The 16062-nt window shown below is 36.6% G+C and overlaps 1 protein-coding gene across 2 annotated transcripts in view; it reads right to left on the bottom strand.

Annotated features, from left to right (window-relative positions):
- The window catches only part of LOC135075649 (putative inorganic phosphate cotransporter), a 43731-nt gene extending 31017 nt beyond the window's left edge, over nucleotides 1–12714 (bottom strand). Inside the window, exon 1 of one of the 2 annotated variants that reach the window (XM_063970058.1) lies at nucleotides 12601–12714. In XM_063970058.1, coding sequence (XP_063826128.1) covers nucleotides 12601–12673 — 73 coding nt within the window. In that variant the 5' untranslated portion in view covers nucleotides 12674–12714. Of the gene's footprint in view, nucleotides 1–11272; nucleotides 11389–12600 lie in introns of those variants that run through there. The other variant, XM_063970059.1, reaches the window with a different exon arrangement.
- Nucleotides 12715–16062: the final 3348 nt, after the last annotated feature.

A 16062-nucleotide genomic window follows, 5' to 3' on the forward strand; every position in this document is an offset into this window, starting at 1 on the left:
GAAAATATAACCTATGGGGTACCTCAGGGCAGTGTCCTGGGCCCGACATTGTTTCTTGTCTACATTAACCAACTCAGTAATTTGACTTTGACCAATGGACGTGTTTTTACGTACGCAGATGACACTGCTCTTCTTTTTACTGGGAAAACTTGGGAATGTACTCGAATTTCTGCTGAGAATGGCTTGACAGTGGTATCACATTGGCTCGAGGATAACCTCTTAACGTTAAATACTGCAAAAACGCACTATATCTGTTTCTCCATTTATGATCGTTCTCAACCTGCTGCCGATTTCAAAATAAAAATTCATAATTGCAAAAACTTTTCGGATTCTGACTGCTCGTGCGTTGACCTGGAGAAAGTTGAGCATACTAAATATTTAGGAATAATATTTGATCAAAGATTATCCTGGCATGTTCACATTGAATTGATCTTAAATAGAATTAGAAAACTAATTTGGACTTTCAAGATATTACGTCATATTGCAAATAGGGAATTATTAAACCAAGTATATATTTCATTAGCCCAATCGGTTTTAGGTTATTGTCTGCCGATCTGGGGAGGTGCATCTAAAATGAAATTTTTGGAACTTGAAAGAGCTCAAAGATCGCTGGTGAAAGTTATGTACTTCAAACCCTACAGGTTTCCTACTGATATGCTCTTCCTGACGTCGGGCCTCCTTAGTGTACGTAAGCTTTATGTGCTCCTGATTGCCTTAAAAATACACAAATACTTTCCCTACGACATCAAACTTATAAATACTGATAGCAGAAGAAAGAAAAATGTTGTTCCTACAGCTAAGGTCAAAACTACTTTTGCTAAACGTCAATACGGTAGACTGTCATCCTCTATTTATAATGTCCTTAACAATGAATTAAATATTTATCCGTTGACTATCCATGAGTAAAAACAGAATCACAGAATGGCTTAAGATATAATATAATAATATAATATATATATAAGGTGTTATTTTTTGTACTGATCATACTTTACCAACGCATCTAATAAAATCATACAAATACAACCCAAGTGTTTTTAAAAAAAAATGCAGGCTAGTTTTCGAGTAAAACGACAAAGAATGTTTCGAAAAAAATAAAAAATAAATCATCCTTTGAGCGCGGTGAGTATTCGTTTGTACGCACTATCGTAGTAGCCGGCCGAGGGCAACGACCACTGCCACGTGCCGCGCCGCGTGAGTCGGCCATATTGATATCGCTCGCTGCCAGTCGCTCCGCGCCCACAGCCCGCGCCGAGCCGCCGATCGGCATGCGGGAGCGCAACAACATAAATAATCGTCCCAGTCCGTCCAATGCGCCCAAACGTATTGCAGTGTATGTGTGATTTATTACAATGCCGCGCTTGATCAATAACAAAACGCAGGTGAAATTATGTTTCGGGCACACTAACTGGCCGACGAGAAACATTGACGAGTCGAAAACCTTCATACCTTGCTTGTTTGGAGCCGCGCAGCGCTTCAGGGAGCGCAGCCGTATCCTGACTTGACGAGATTCCGTGCGCTTCGAGGACGAAGTTCTGGATTTCAATTTCAATCACCGGCACAGTGCTGGCGGTACCCAGATGCGAGCGCCGCAGACGGCGGCTTTTGCGTAAAAATACGGAATGCCTTATCAAGGAGTTGTTGCCAGAGGGCCACGACCGCGACCTAGTTCTATCGATGGTTATTGCGGAAGTCTACCTAGGTACATACCTACAGTGTGATTTGGACAGATGAGTGCTTGTTTACGCGAAAGGGACTTTTTCCGTAAAAAAGTTAGTGCGCGAATTATGAATACAACATCCGACGTGGTGTCTAGTGAACAGCAAGCAAGTGTGCAGCCCGAAAGCATTACCTCAATTCGATCGTGGCTAGATTAGACAGTGCAAGACAGTGTTTACGTGAACATTCAACAAAGGCTTGACGTTCAAAATGTATTGTGATTAGTGTAATAATAACCTAGGAACTTTAAATAACAACATTCAAAATAGGTAAATGTGTGAATAAGTAAAATCAATGAATCTAAAGTGTGATGGCAAATCATAATTTAGGAATTAAAACCAGGAAAATTGATCAGTGAGTTTTATTTACAACACCTATTCAATATTAGGGTGCATTTCCACTGAAGCGAAGCGAAGTAGTAATAGGTATGTATGTACCTATCAATTTTTTATTACGTCTCTAAATAAATTGCGTAGGCATTACGAAAACGTAGATATTGAATTCCAATTTCTATCCTTTTTTAAATTTCTAGTTTAACGCGGATGATTCGCCTCGGTTCGTTGGAAAAGTCCCCCGCTATTACACTAATGAAAATACACTTATTTACCTACTTATGTAGCTAGATTTTGTTTCTCCCAGCGCGTAGTACCTATTAACATGACGTAACATCGTACATACTCACGAGTGATAATTTTTGGTAACGTAGGTTTAGTGTAATCTAACCTTTATGTGTGTGAACGTTGAATGAATGCGCGCGGCCATTGTTCGTACTCGTATGAATGAAATGAGTAAAGAAAGAGAGAGAGGCAGTGAGTGAAGACAGGATGGTTGTAAAAATAATATCTTTTTTTTGTTAGGAAAAGTAAAAACAAAAACTAGCCTGAATTTTTTTTTAAAAACACTTGGGTTGTATTTGTATGATTTTATTAGATGCGTTGGTAAAGTATGATCAGTACAAAAAATAACACCTTATATAATAATATAATAATATATAATAACTTTATTTATTTCTCTCTTTACAAAATACATAAAGTCACAATTTGTAACGGGTAATTATAACAACAAGTAACAAAATTAAGTATTTCGTAGAGACTGGTGTCCGTACTAGGATACCCTGTGCTACAGCACACCAGGCCTCCACCACCGGTTAATCGATACTGCGTGGTTGTGTTAATCTATTTAAGGTATTTTATATTAGGAACAAACTAAAAATAAAATAAAAAAATAGAATGATAACATGTGATTTACACAAATAGGCAAAAATAAATTATAAGAAGTACTATTTCAAAATTTAACTTTAACTTTAAAAGCAATCTTTCTTTCTAATCTTTTGTGTGCGTGCGTGCGTGCGTGTGTGTGTGTGTGTGTGTGTGTGTGTGTGTGTGTGTGTGTGTGCGTGCGTGTGTGTGTGTGTGTGTGTGTGTGTGCATGCGTGTGTGTGTGTGTGTGTGTGTGTGTGTGTTATGTGTTAGTTATAGTATTGTTTTAATAAAAGCCTCACTTTCTTCGTAATTTTTAGATATTAACCATTCGGTTAGAAGTTTCTTGCATTCTACTTTTGTTAGTGGATATACACCACTACATTTTTATCACCGGAAAAAAAAAATCTGGGTAATGAGTTATTGATACTGATCCTATTTATGCAAAAAAAAAGTTAAATAAAGCTACTCAAAATTTCATCCCAAAATTGGTAATATTTGGACACATGCGTCGCTAGCACTATTTACGCTCAACGCAAGGCCGCCCGTTACTATGGAGAGAGATGCGACGTTGCCGGCCCGACGCTTCCTAAAGGCGGCGGTGTACGTTTGTTGTGCAGCCATTATCACCCGCGAGCCACGAGCGACTCGCTCTTCCGGCCGCCGGCCGCGGTCGGTCAGTTGCGCGCGCGCGAGCTCTTTATCGGTCGTGAAGTGTCTTGTTAACATTGTATCAATCAAGTCAATAGTGTCGTTACGTTTACGTTGTCTTACCAATTCACCTCACGTGAATACGTGTTAATGATACGTGCATTATTATTCTTGGCCGGAGAAATTGTGTAGTGCAGTTTTGCGACTGTACCGGGACAGCCACACTTCAGCACGATGCAGGGTGCTTATCAAAGCATTGAATTTTGCCGGTCCTAAGGCCGATCCTAAGCCCGGGTAAGTATGAAGGGAAAGTTGAATTATTTTTATTATTTTACCTAAGCGCCTACTAAAACCACCATCTAAAACTGTTCGCACCACTCAGCTGTTATGGCGGATCTTAAATTCACGAACTACGAACGACGCGCGATCTCAATTGGAGTTACACAGTAGGTATTATTATTAACTAGTGTTAAAAACTCACAGAAATACAACGTGACGTATTACGTAATTACTAAATTACTGTTTTCGTCCTTTGCCCTGCGTTCAATTACAATTCTAATTACCTACTTGAAATGTTGCAATAAAAATAGCCAATGATATGTAGCTAAGTAATACATTATTATTATTCTGTGATGATAACACTGAAAGCCGCTGTTTTGGCAGATCTTTGAATTACAAATTTCTTTTAAAGTCGTAGTAGCCTCGTAACGACACATTGGTGTGTATTCGTAACGTATTCACAGTAGGTAGGTATTTCATTGTATTATTAACTTACAATTAGTGTTAACAGTCAGAATACCACGTAAAGAAGTACGTAAGTGTAATGAAACACTTATTAGAACTCAAAATTACTTGAAATGTTGCATTATAATGGTCTAAATTAGTAATAATAACACTGGAAGCGTGGTCAAGGCGTGAGCGAGACAGACAGATCAATGTGCGAGCGCGTACGACTACTCTACTGAATGAACGAGCAGCGGAGTGGCCCAGCTGTGACGCGTAAAATAGGGACTAAAGAAAATTTAATAAAAAAATTAACTTTATAAAAATTTAATTTTTTTTTTTACTTTATAATTTTCACACATTTCTACATAACCTGTTAAAAATTTTCCGGTGATAAAAAGTAGTAGTGTATATTAAGTAAACGATTAATTTTGTTATATAAATATGGTCCCAAAAAGCAAAAGAATTTTTTGGCAAAAGTTGTTTTAAACCCTTTAAGAGTACATACAATATCTTTACGTCTAATTAGTTGTGTCCTGGGGTCATAAGATGTTTTTGAGTGTTGTTTTAATATTATTTGGAGTATGAATAGTTGTCGGATTGAGAGTACACTCCACTCCCTATATAGGTCATTTGTTGGATGAAGGTAGTGTTTGAAGGTCGCTACTTTAAGAATGGCTCTTTGGGCAACTTCTAGGGATTTTAGGTCCGTTTTGGCTGCGCCACCCCAGCTAGAGATACAATAAACAAACACTGATTGACATAGAGCATAATATACTGAACGAATTATCTCAAACTCGGCGAAGTGGCGGAGTATTTTAAAAACATAATATGTGAGTTTGTATGCTTTCGAAGAAAGCTGTTCCAGGTGGCAGCGAAAATTAAGATGTTGGTCAATGATAACACCTAAGTATTTGATATTCGTAGCACTTTTAAGATTATTACAGTTACATGTAGAGGTGTCAATACAAGTATGTGCTGTAAGAGCCAGATTTTTATCCACTGGAAGAGCCGCTTTGCGGATGACGAATGTTATATATTTAGTTTTGTCTGTATTAATTGTCAGTAAATTGCCTTAAGAACTTCATTTAGACCCGATTGCGCTGCAATAAAAGTATCCCTCCAAGTATCACCCTTGAAAATCAGTGATGTGTCGTCCGCAAAAGATAGGATGTTACCATCAGTTAACTTCATCGAGCACAAGTCGTTTATGTAAATTAGAAACAAGGTAGGGCCCAATATACTCCCTTGAGGGATGCCAAAACTCACTGTTTCCTCATCACTGGTGAAGTCTCCAATACGAACACACTGTTTTCTTCCAGTGAGGTAGCTTTTAAACAGATTTAATTGAATATTTCTGATACCCATACTTTCCAGTTTTTCTATCAGAAGTGGAACCGAGACTGTGTCGAATGCCTTAGCTAAATCTAAAAATATAGCAAGACACTTTTTCCCACCGTCCAAACCCCGAACAATACAATCAGTGAGCTCGTGAACGGCTTCATCAGTGGATTTTCCTGCACGAAAACCATATTGTCTATCTGATAGAAGTCCGTTCGACTCAAGATAGTTGGTAAGCCTCTTATTGATCATACGTTCTATAATCTTAGATAAGGATGTAAGGATAGAGATTGGACGATAGTTCGAGACATTACCCTTTTCACCACCTTTAAAAATCGGACGGAGAATACTTTTCTTGAAAGCGTTAGGAAAAGTGCCAGACAAAAAACAGGCATTGCACAAGTAGGTGATCGGAGGAACAAGAATGTCTCTGTGCGTCTTGAGTATATCTGCCGACGAGTATCTCGTATAAGACCAAAAACTATGACGATATCGAAAACCTAGTCAAACCTTATACATAGTATTCACACACACACACACACACACACACACACTCACACACACACACACACACACACACACACACACACACACACACACACGCACGCACGCACGCACGCACGCGCACACACACACACACACACACACACACACACACACACACACACACACACACACACACACACACACACACACACACACACACACACGCGGTACAATAGAGATTTGAATAAGTTCTACTTAAATATTGTTAACACAAGAGCGGTGTTTCCTAACACAAGCAACTGTATGCTTAAAAGGAAACTCCAAACCCTGTATGTTATTTAATGTACTTTTGTAATGAAATAAAATATTTTGTATTTTTTTTTTGTATTTTTTTTGTATAACTTTATCGTAATTATTTTAATCGTTGTATTTTTAGAGAAAAAAAAATTGAAATTCGTGGGTGCCTATCGTAAGTTTTAAAGGCTAAGGCTTATTTTCGCCCACCATAAATTGCCTATTAAGCTTTGCAGTTAACTGTGTATGCGTATTTTTCTATGAACGAAGTAAATTATCTACGTAAATCAATTTTAAAACCGCGCGCGGCGGATAAATGTAATAAATTATGAAAAAAAATTGTTTTCTTTACGTAAATTGACTATCGTACTGATCGTGAATCGCTCCTAAAAATTTGGCAACTGGTTGCACAGTCACTATGTAGATATGTACGGGATTTGTGGCTGAAAACTGGTAGTTTGTTATTACACTGAATTTTAGGTGGTCAGCTCTATTTTATTACCACCGTAACACTGTTATGGATCCATTTATTAAGCGTTGTAAATTAACTTGTATTAGACAGCTTAAGGAGTTTTTATTAAAAAACTCATAAAACTCATTTATTTTTGCAAATAGGCTTTTAAAAAGCACTTTTACACGTCCCAATATTAACCCTACCACTGCTTCGGGACAATAAATGGGCCAGTGCTGAGAAGAAGCATTAGGTTAAAACTCCAATTAAGCTTAGCAAAAAGTTAGTACCATAATAGACTATTACGGTGTTAAGGTAAAGTATCGTTGTTGGGCCTTCGCGGAAGACCAGTTTCATGACATACCCTTACGAGCATGTCAGGATAAATGCGTGAGTTTTCTTTACACAAGCAAAGGTTTACAATTTCAGTGTCATACTTTTTAAAGACATAATTGACATAAATACTGATACCATCATACATAAAGACATGCACACAAATGTTTGTATTAGACAGGGTTTTTTTTTGCCTCATAAGAAGGCTCAAGGTCACCCAAAGGGCGATGGAGCGGGCTATGCTCGGAGTTTCCCTGCATGATCGAATCAGAAATGAGGAGATCCGCAGGAGAACCAAAGCAACCGACATAGCTCGCAGAATTGCTAAAATCAAGTGGCAGTGGGCGGGACACATATCTCGTAGAGACGATAGCCGTTGGGGCAGGAAAGTTCTCGAGTGGCGACCACGGGCTGGAAGACGTAGCGTGGGCAGGCCTCCTACTAGGTGGACCGACGATCTGGTATGGGGCGCGGGAAGAGCCTGGATGCGGGCAGCGTAGGACCGTTCATTGTGGAAAACCTTGGGGAGGCCTATGTTCACCAGTGGACGTCTTTCGGCTGAAACGACGAACGACGAGACAGGGATATACACCGTGGTTTCTAGCACAGTTATGGACAGTAGGTATATCTACTACATATGAACCACCAAGCCAGCCTGTCTTTACCTGTACTTCCGTAGAGGGTACTTCATAGTACGCTTGGGTTTTTAACTTGATGAATGGCGCGAATGATATGCATAAATACAAATACCTACACATCCGCCGCAATAGAATTGTATGCCTTTGAACAAAAAAACAGTCAATTTCAAATCGATTCGTTTCGTCTCTATGTGCTTGTGTAGGTACGAATAGCGGCACATCAAGTTAACCTTTGCGGCGTTTATGTGGATGTCATAAATAAAGTATTGTTTTGTAAAAATGTAGAGTCAGCTGTGCTCCTTTTTCTTCTTGTCGACAACAAACCCATACAGTGTCAGCCCAAAACTCCGCATCAGTAGCATTCGAACCGAAGTCAGCTGTGCTGTTTGTTTGACTTTACAAAACATGATAAACTATTTTATCATATAGAAATCTATAACTGTAACATTGTCTATGATATACAGTTAAGTGATAAAATTCTAAGTTCTTAGAACTTAATTAATGTAACAGATTTAGCATTCAGATGATCTCAATTTGCTTAAACTAACACAACTTAGCGTACCTACTCTTAGTTCGTTAACAGTTATTAGCGCTGCTTAGTAGCTTAATTTATGAGTCTTTAGAGATGACTTTTGAAACTTTTTTGGATTTTATAAATTGTAACCAGTTTAAGTAAGTAACTTTAGAGCTACTATAGCATTCGATAAGCTTAATCTAACCAATAAGAACGTGTTTGATGAATCACGGCTTAATACTTATTTACAGGTAGTAGAGTTTATGCAATATTCCTGATTCAGACCTGAAAACAACTGTCCAAAAATAAAAAGCGAACATATCCTAGCGATATTATGCTGATTTGAGGGTCGAGGGCTGACCTTGGTCTATTCTGCAGAACCAATTCCTTACACAAACAATAAAATTTAGCTTAGCTGCAGGAATTAGCGTAAATATTAGTAAATTTATCAATTCAACACTAATAGATATTGCTAATGCTAAGACATCATAAAGGTAGCATGAAGGCGCTGGACACAGGCCGCTTCCCACCGGGCAACATGGAAAGCATTGGGGGAGGGCTATGTTCAGCAGTGGGCGTCCTATGGCTGCTATGAATGCTAACAAAACTAGACTGAACTAGAGCTAGTTTATGATGAAACATCTGATCACGGTTAGTCCAGCATTATAGATCAAGTGGAAGACCAATCAAAGTACTTCTGGCAATCGTTAGTAGCTGAAGTGTCATGCTATCTAATAAACATTGTTAGTAAATAGAAGATAAGAAAACACTATCTGCACTTGTAGTTTAAAGTGCACTCATTTATTGGAAAATGTGGTGGTTAGATGTAAATAACATTGATTGATTGCACTGATTTAATTCTAAAAATATTTATCGGAAATAAACTTTTTAACGAATATTCTGTTAATTCTCATAACGGAGTTTGGATTTTAGTTTAACGAATAATAATAAAAACAGCACTTTGAAAACATTCTATTTAATGTGAAATAGATCTACTGAAAAAAATATATTTAAAAAACAAACTTATTTAAAAATTGATAATATTTTGGACAGTTTTTGAGTGTTTGCCGCAAATCTATGCCCAAGAAGAACTGTATTTTATCTATAATTCTTATTCGTCAAAATGTTTCAATTCTTCTTTTATTAAAATATCTGAAATATTCACTTAAATATAAACTGATTCAAGTATTATTGAACCTTCGACCTTTCACTTGCTGAGTGACTATTCTCGTCACATAGCATCCTTTTGTCCAAATTATATGGCTCAGGTATACGAGGTACTGCATACAACTGGTTCAAATCATACCTAACAAACAGAAAACAAATAGTCCAAATAGAATACCACAACACTTCAACGAACAAAATAGAAATAATCACATCAGAAGAAAGAGACATGACCTGTTCCATCCCCCAGGGAAGTGTACTAGGTTGTGTACTCTTTTTAATTTATATTAACGATCTTCCGAAAATCTTAAATAGAGAAATATCATTTCCCATACTTTTTGCAGACGACGTGTCTATTTTAATCAAGTGCGAAAAAAACTCAAATCCTAACACCCTTATCAATGATACATTATCAAATATTACACATTGGCTTAAACTACACAACCTAGAAATAAATCTTAATAAAACAAAAATAATGCAATTCCGACCATATACAATAGCTCCCCTAAACATAAATATAATACTGGACAAAACACAATTAGAAACAGTAGATACTTTTAAATTGCTAGGACTACATATAGATACAAACATCAATTGGAAAACACATATCGATCAAATAAAAACTAAATTATCAAAGTTCACATACGCCCTTTTCGAAATCAAACACAGCACCAACACAGAAACAGCATTAACGACATACTACGCGTACGCATATTCCTGGCTGAAATATGGCATAATGCTATGGGGCAACAGCGTAAATGCCAATGACTTGTTTCTACTACAGAAAAAATGTGTAAGAATTATAGCCCAAATAGATAATACACAAAGCTGTAAACCATATTTCAAAAAATACAAATTAATGACTCTAACATCAATATACATACACGATTTATGTTCATTTGTTTATAAAAACATAAATTCATTCCAAAAAATGCAAGACACCCATAACGTAAACACTCGTCATAAAGAAAAATTATGCCTACCATACTCGAGAATTAAAATGCTGAATAGCAGCCCATACTATATGGCCATCAAGCTATACAATAAATTACCACTGGAAATAAAAAACGAACAAAAGTACACAATTTTTAACAACAAGCTAAAACAATTCTTAATAAATAACTGCTACTACAAACTAGACGAATATTTAAATAACAAACCCTATAAAACAACATATAAATAATACAACAAACTAACTTTTTATACTTTTTAATTTTTTATTAAAATACCTCATTATGGCGCTCTGAGTATTTAGCAAATATATTATATATAACATAATATATTATATTCAATAGAATATTTGATTTAATATTAATGTAACACTCATACTTACTTACTTATTTATAAAAATAAATAATGTAGCCCTCCCATCAAACCTTTGCAATGCCTTAACTAGGTAACTAAGTAATAAGCACTCATGTATTAATGATAAGACCTTTAATGTACACTTAGTAGGCAAATAAACAATTTGAATTTGAATTTGAATTTGAGATATTTTTAACCTAAATTTTAAATAAACAACTTGAAAAAATCGAACTGCCTAAGGCGGGAATTGGTCGTCTTTCAATTGTCTTTAGACAGTTCAATTTTTCAAGTTGTTACCTAATTTAAAATTTAGTTTGAGAAGCGACTCTAATCGCTAAGAAATTTTAATTACTATTTATAAACATATCTTCCTAATACAACGGTAGCGTTTGAAACATGTCTTTAATACAAAAAAAATGACCTCCTTAATTAATTCGACTCTTATTTTTAAACATACCGGGTTTAGGCGCAGATCCTTCACTACTCTCAACCATTCTCACTGCACTTCACTTTGAACCTTCAAACTTAGACCTTAGAGGTCAACTTCCGGTGCGACAGGAAGAGACGCACGCGCACGACTGAGTCCTACGCGGTGTAGCTAGCCTTATATAACTTGTAATGCACTTGAATAGCTTAGTATGGTGTGGCCATGGTTCACAAGGGATATGGGATAGCCTTCTGTATGTAAAAGTTATTGGATGTAAAAAGTATTAGAAGTTGTACCTATTTTTGATGACCTATCAAAAAGTATTTCCAGTCGGACTCAACCTTTGATCGGTTAGTTAGTTATATATCTTGTGGAAGTGGAATTTACAATTTATTTATTTAGATTATTACGGCTACTATTTATTTTATCATATGGTCCCGTATTATCAATAAAGCGTTTAAGAACAAAAAAATATGACAAATGTAAAGAAGACTTCTTACAAACAACACGTTTTATTAATAAGTAGACTATATATGTACCTAATTAAAAAGTAAAAAAAACTAGAAAAGGATTCAAATGAAATTAAATAAATATTTCAGTATAAAATGTGTTCTGTCCAATCACACGTCTCTCATCTTTCCAAAGGTTAAAAATAATATTGCAATCTAGCAAGTGTTATTTTTTCAAAGAAGAGTCTAGTGATAAACCATAGTTTGTTCCTAGACATAAAGCATGGTCACCCTAGTAAGCATGACGTCGGATTGTCCACCACGAGATGAGTCTATCGCGATAACAATAAAATTAATCAGATGTAAATTAATGTATTCAAACGTTTATTAATAATACTTCTGTTTAACTACTGTAGTTTCAATAAAGTATTAGGTTTGAGGAAAATGCTGATTTCTTCGCCAATGATAGTAATGGTTCTTAATAAACATTATTTACTAGCGGCCGCCTGCGACTTCGTACGCGTCGATCCCGTTTTACTCTCTTAGGGGTTGAATTTTGCAAAATTTCGTCTTAGTGAGCATTATAAGAATCCCCCATGCAAAATTTGAGACTTAGGAGTCTACTTAGAAACTATAAGTGCTAGGCACTTGTAGTTTTTGAGATTTCGTGATGAGTGAGTCAGTCAGTGACCTTTCGCTTTTATAGATATGAATTAATTCTTAATCTGTGTGCGCAAGCTTGTGTACTACGCCTATGTAGGTATGCAGACAACGGATATAAACATGATTGTTTGATTGACAGGATTTGTCACGAAATATTTTGAGCAGACTGGGGAAGGCTCTAGTTCAGTAGTGGATAATAAATAATTAATATCTGAAGTAGGAATTTAATGTGATTTTCATACTTACCTTGGCAGATATAGTGAAAAACTGATATCACAAAGACCACACAGCTAAGGGCACCTATGAAAAAATACATCATTTTGATTTTTGTTTTTCACTGCCACGACATAACACATTCACTGCACTGTCACCGGTCCACTACGTCACTTAATACAACGTATGTAGATATTAATTATTTATTATACAAATTATTGGCAGATAAAAATCGCACGGTCAAGGAGGTTCCATCATATACAATGGTTCCGTATCACCTAGCTTGTGGTTGGCTTAAAATTTGGGGCAATTTTTCTAATAATAATATGGGAAGATTTCCTCTTTCTATAATCTTAAAAGACTAACTGATGTGATCATTTGCGTTCAGAATAATATCAGCTACAGTCGATAATTCAGGATGCTCACCTTGTATAAAGGAATCAATATCATTATGTTTTTAACAGTACCAATTCAAATATTCGTTAACTCAATTATGAAAACAATATAAATATTTGACCTTTATCGAATCAATAAGTTGAGTTTGTGTTTTTTTCGGAATTAAAGGAAACGTAGCAAGATACCAAAAAAGCATTTGTTCTCTTCTTCATCATCTTACTCAATATCTACAGCATCTTACTCAAGGTGAATTCAATGCTTGCTTTTTGTACAATCCATCATCTAGATTCTAAATGATCATTGGTCTATAATCATTCCTAAGTTAAAATAGAAATACTACGCAATGATTACAAACATTGAAAACAATGGAAGCAATTTTTTATTTCACGTTTGCGTTTTGCGTTACGCATTCAGATTCAGTGGTTACATCCTGGTAATCGAATATAATCGGCAATGGGCAGGGCATATAGTACGTAGAACTGACGGCTGATGGGGCAGCAAGGTTCTGGAGTGGAGGCCACGTACTGGAAAGCGCAGCATAGGACGTCCACCCACAAGGTGGACCGACGACCTCGTAAAGGTAGCGGGAAGGCACTGGATGCAGGCCGCCACCAACCGGCCATTGTGGAAATCATTGGGGGAGGCCTATGTTCAGCAGTGGACGTCCTATCGCTGAAATGATGATGATGAATCGGACATAAGACCTTCGGTCTAAATATTTAGCTGTTACAGTTAAACACCGTAACAGTCAGCTATGAATGTGTTAAATTATACCTATCATTTAATATTATAAATGCGGTGCGAGGATTCGATATTTTTCACTTCCTAACGCAAAACCTACTGAAAACTTTTTACAGCTTATCCAAAAAGGTAGAATAAATAGTTTTTTTAATATACGAGTAGTGTAGATAGGTACCACGTGAATCCGCGGTCAGTAACTAGTAATATAATATTTTAAACTATTATGTTGCATTTTTTACTATAAATTCCGGTGAAGTGATAATTTTATAGTAACTAGTAATATTTTAATTATGATTTTTTGCAAAAGGTCCCCAAACTAAATTATCTTTATTGTCAGTTTATCTAATCTATAATTGATTAAGACGAAATATATGACTATATTGATAACAATAGATAACAATACTGTGTATCCCAACTATAATATTATAAATGCGAAAGTAACTCTGTCTGTCTGTCTGTCTGTTACGCTTTCCCGCTTAAACCTCGCAACCGATTTTGATGAAATTTGGCATAGAGATAGTTTGAGTCCCGGGAAAGAACATAGGATAGTTTTTATCCCGGTTTTTGAAACAGGGACGCGCGCGATAAAGTTTTTCTGTGACAGACAAAATTCCACGCGGGCGAAGCCGCGGGCGGAAAGCTAGTAAGTAATAAGTTCCAAAAAGTCATCAACACAACTTTCCTCGGTCTCCCCTAAATATTTGAGCCAAGCACACGATGCGTTTAGGCACCGCATCGCAGATTTCGCCGTATCACGTGACGCGGCGCAGCACCGCTAGTGTACCCGCCACAGATACTTCTATGTAAAACGACGCTGCGACATCGCTCCGGGTGTATTTTATATAAAACAATTATCATAATACGTGGCCCCCTATTATGTACAGTTGCAAACACATCAAACACTAAGGCTGAGTTGCACCACCTAACTTTGATCGTAAATATAACAATAACCGGTGTTTTTTGTATGGAGTTTAACAGATTTTTGACGTTTGTCAAAGTTGAAGTAAGATGGTGCAACCCCGCCTTAAACTTTAGGGAGATGTTGTTTGTTTTATTTACTGTACAGAAACAAATACCTAGATATTCTTTAGCATTTAAATATGCATAATAATCTCATAAAAGGATATGCACAAATGAAAACAAATTAAACCTTCTACAGCAGTGTCATCTCCAGTTCCTACGAAAAGTAATAAAACAGTTTGAACTTGAGTCTGAGGACTTATTAATTAATATTATATTCATATTCATTTATTGCATCCTGTTGTACAATTAGGTATAATTATTTACTTACCAATACGATTAACCATATTGCCTTGTATTTTATTGTGGTTTTTTAAATATTCATAATACCTAAGCTAATAAGTAGGTAGTGACATTTACTCATCAGGTTATGTTACATAGTCTACCATTTCACCTTTGTTTTTTAAAATATTATTTTGGTTTTACAAAATATGAAGCTATAGGAAAAACAATTTGTAATCAGCACCGAAGTAAATTGTTGTCCGAAGCTCTACAGCTTTAAAATATTTTTTTTAAAATAAATTAATTTCAAAAACATTTTTCCTACTTGTTTTTTGCTTTTTCCGATAACATAGCATATTACGATTTAGTGCAATACTTATCACATTAAAGATTTTCCCTATAAAATAGTGTCAACTATCTAGTTTCTTAGAACACTAAAAAATTCAATTGCTCGCTCATCCTTTGAGCAAGTGATCATCAGGTCATCGCTCCACCTTTGAGGTCGACCTTCGAGCCTTCGAGGCATCTTCCGGTCTGTTCATGGTACCTTCGAGATCCATTTTCCCTGTTGTTTGAATCTATTGCCAAACACCTTGACCGCCGTTAAAGAGTGTACTTCTAATAATTATTATCCGAAGAGATATTATTAATGTAATTAACATGCTAATACCGCTCATTAATAAGTTTTCCTTGTAATAAGAATTAAGAACTCATAATATTATTATTGGCGACAATATTCCTATGGTGGTGGACTAGCCGACTTGAGATCTTCAAACCATATCGTTCGTTCATTAGTTTCAGCTAAATGACGTCCACTGCGGGACAAAGGCCTCCCCTAAGGATTATCTTAACCAGATCGTTGGTCCACGTAGTGGGAGTTGTGTCGCGGAAGTCTAAGGCTATGGCCGGATACTCGCGACATCCTCACTCGGGCGATGACGGAACGCCGCGGTTTTTGTGGGTATACCTCGTCCTTTTCAGGACGGAGCAGCGCCCTTTTCAGGGCGCCGGGAATCCCACACACTACCCTGTCCCCCGGCAGTGGTGAGGGTGTGCAAAGCATTTCCTCCGCGACAAAAAAAGGTTTGCCCACGCTACGTCTCCCAGCCCGTGGTC

The sequence above is a fragment of the Ostrinia nubilalis genome, chromosome 10, assembly GCF_963855985.1.
Source record: "Ostrinia nubilalis chromosome 10, ilOstNubi1.1, whole genome shotgun sequence".
Taxonomy (NCBI): domain Eukaryota; kingdom Metazoa; phylum Arthropoda; class Insecta; order Lepidoptera; family Crambidae; genus Ostrinia; species Ostrinia nubilalis.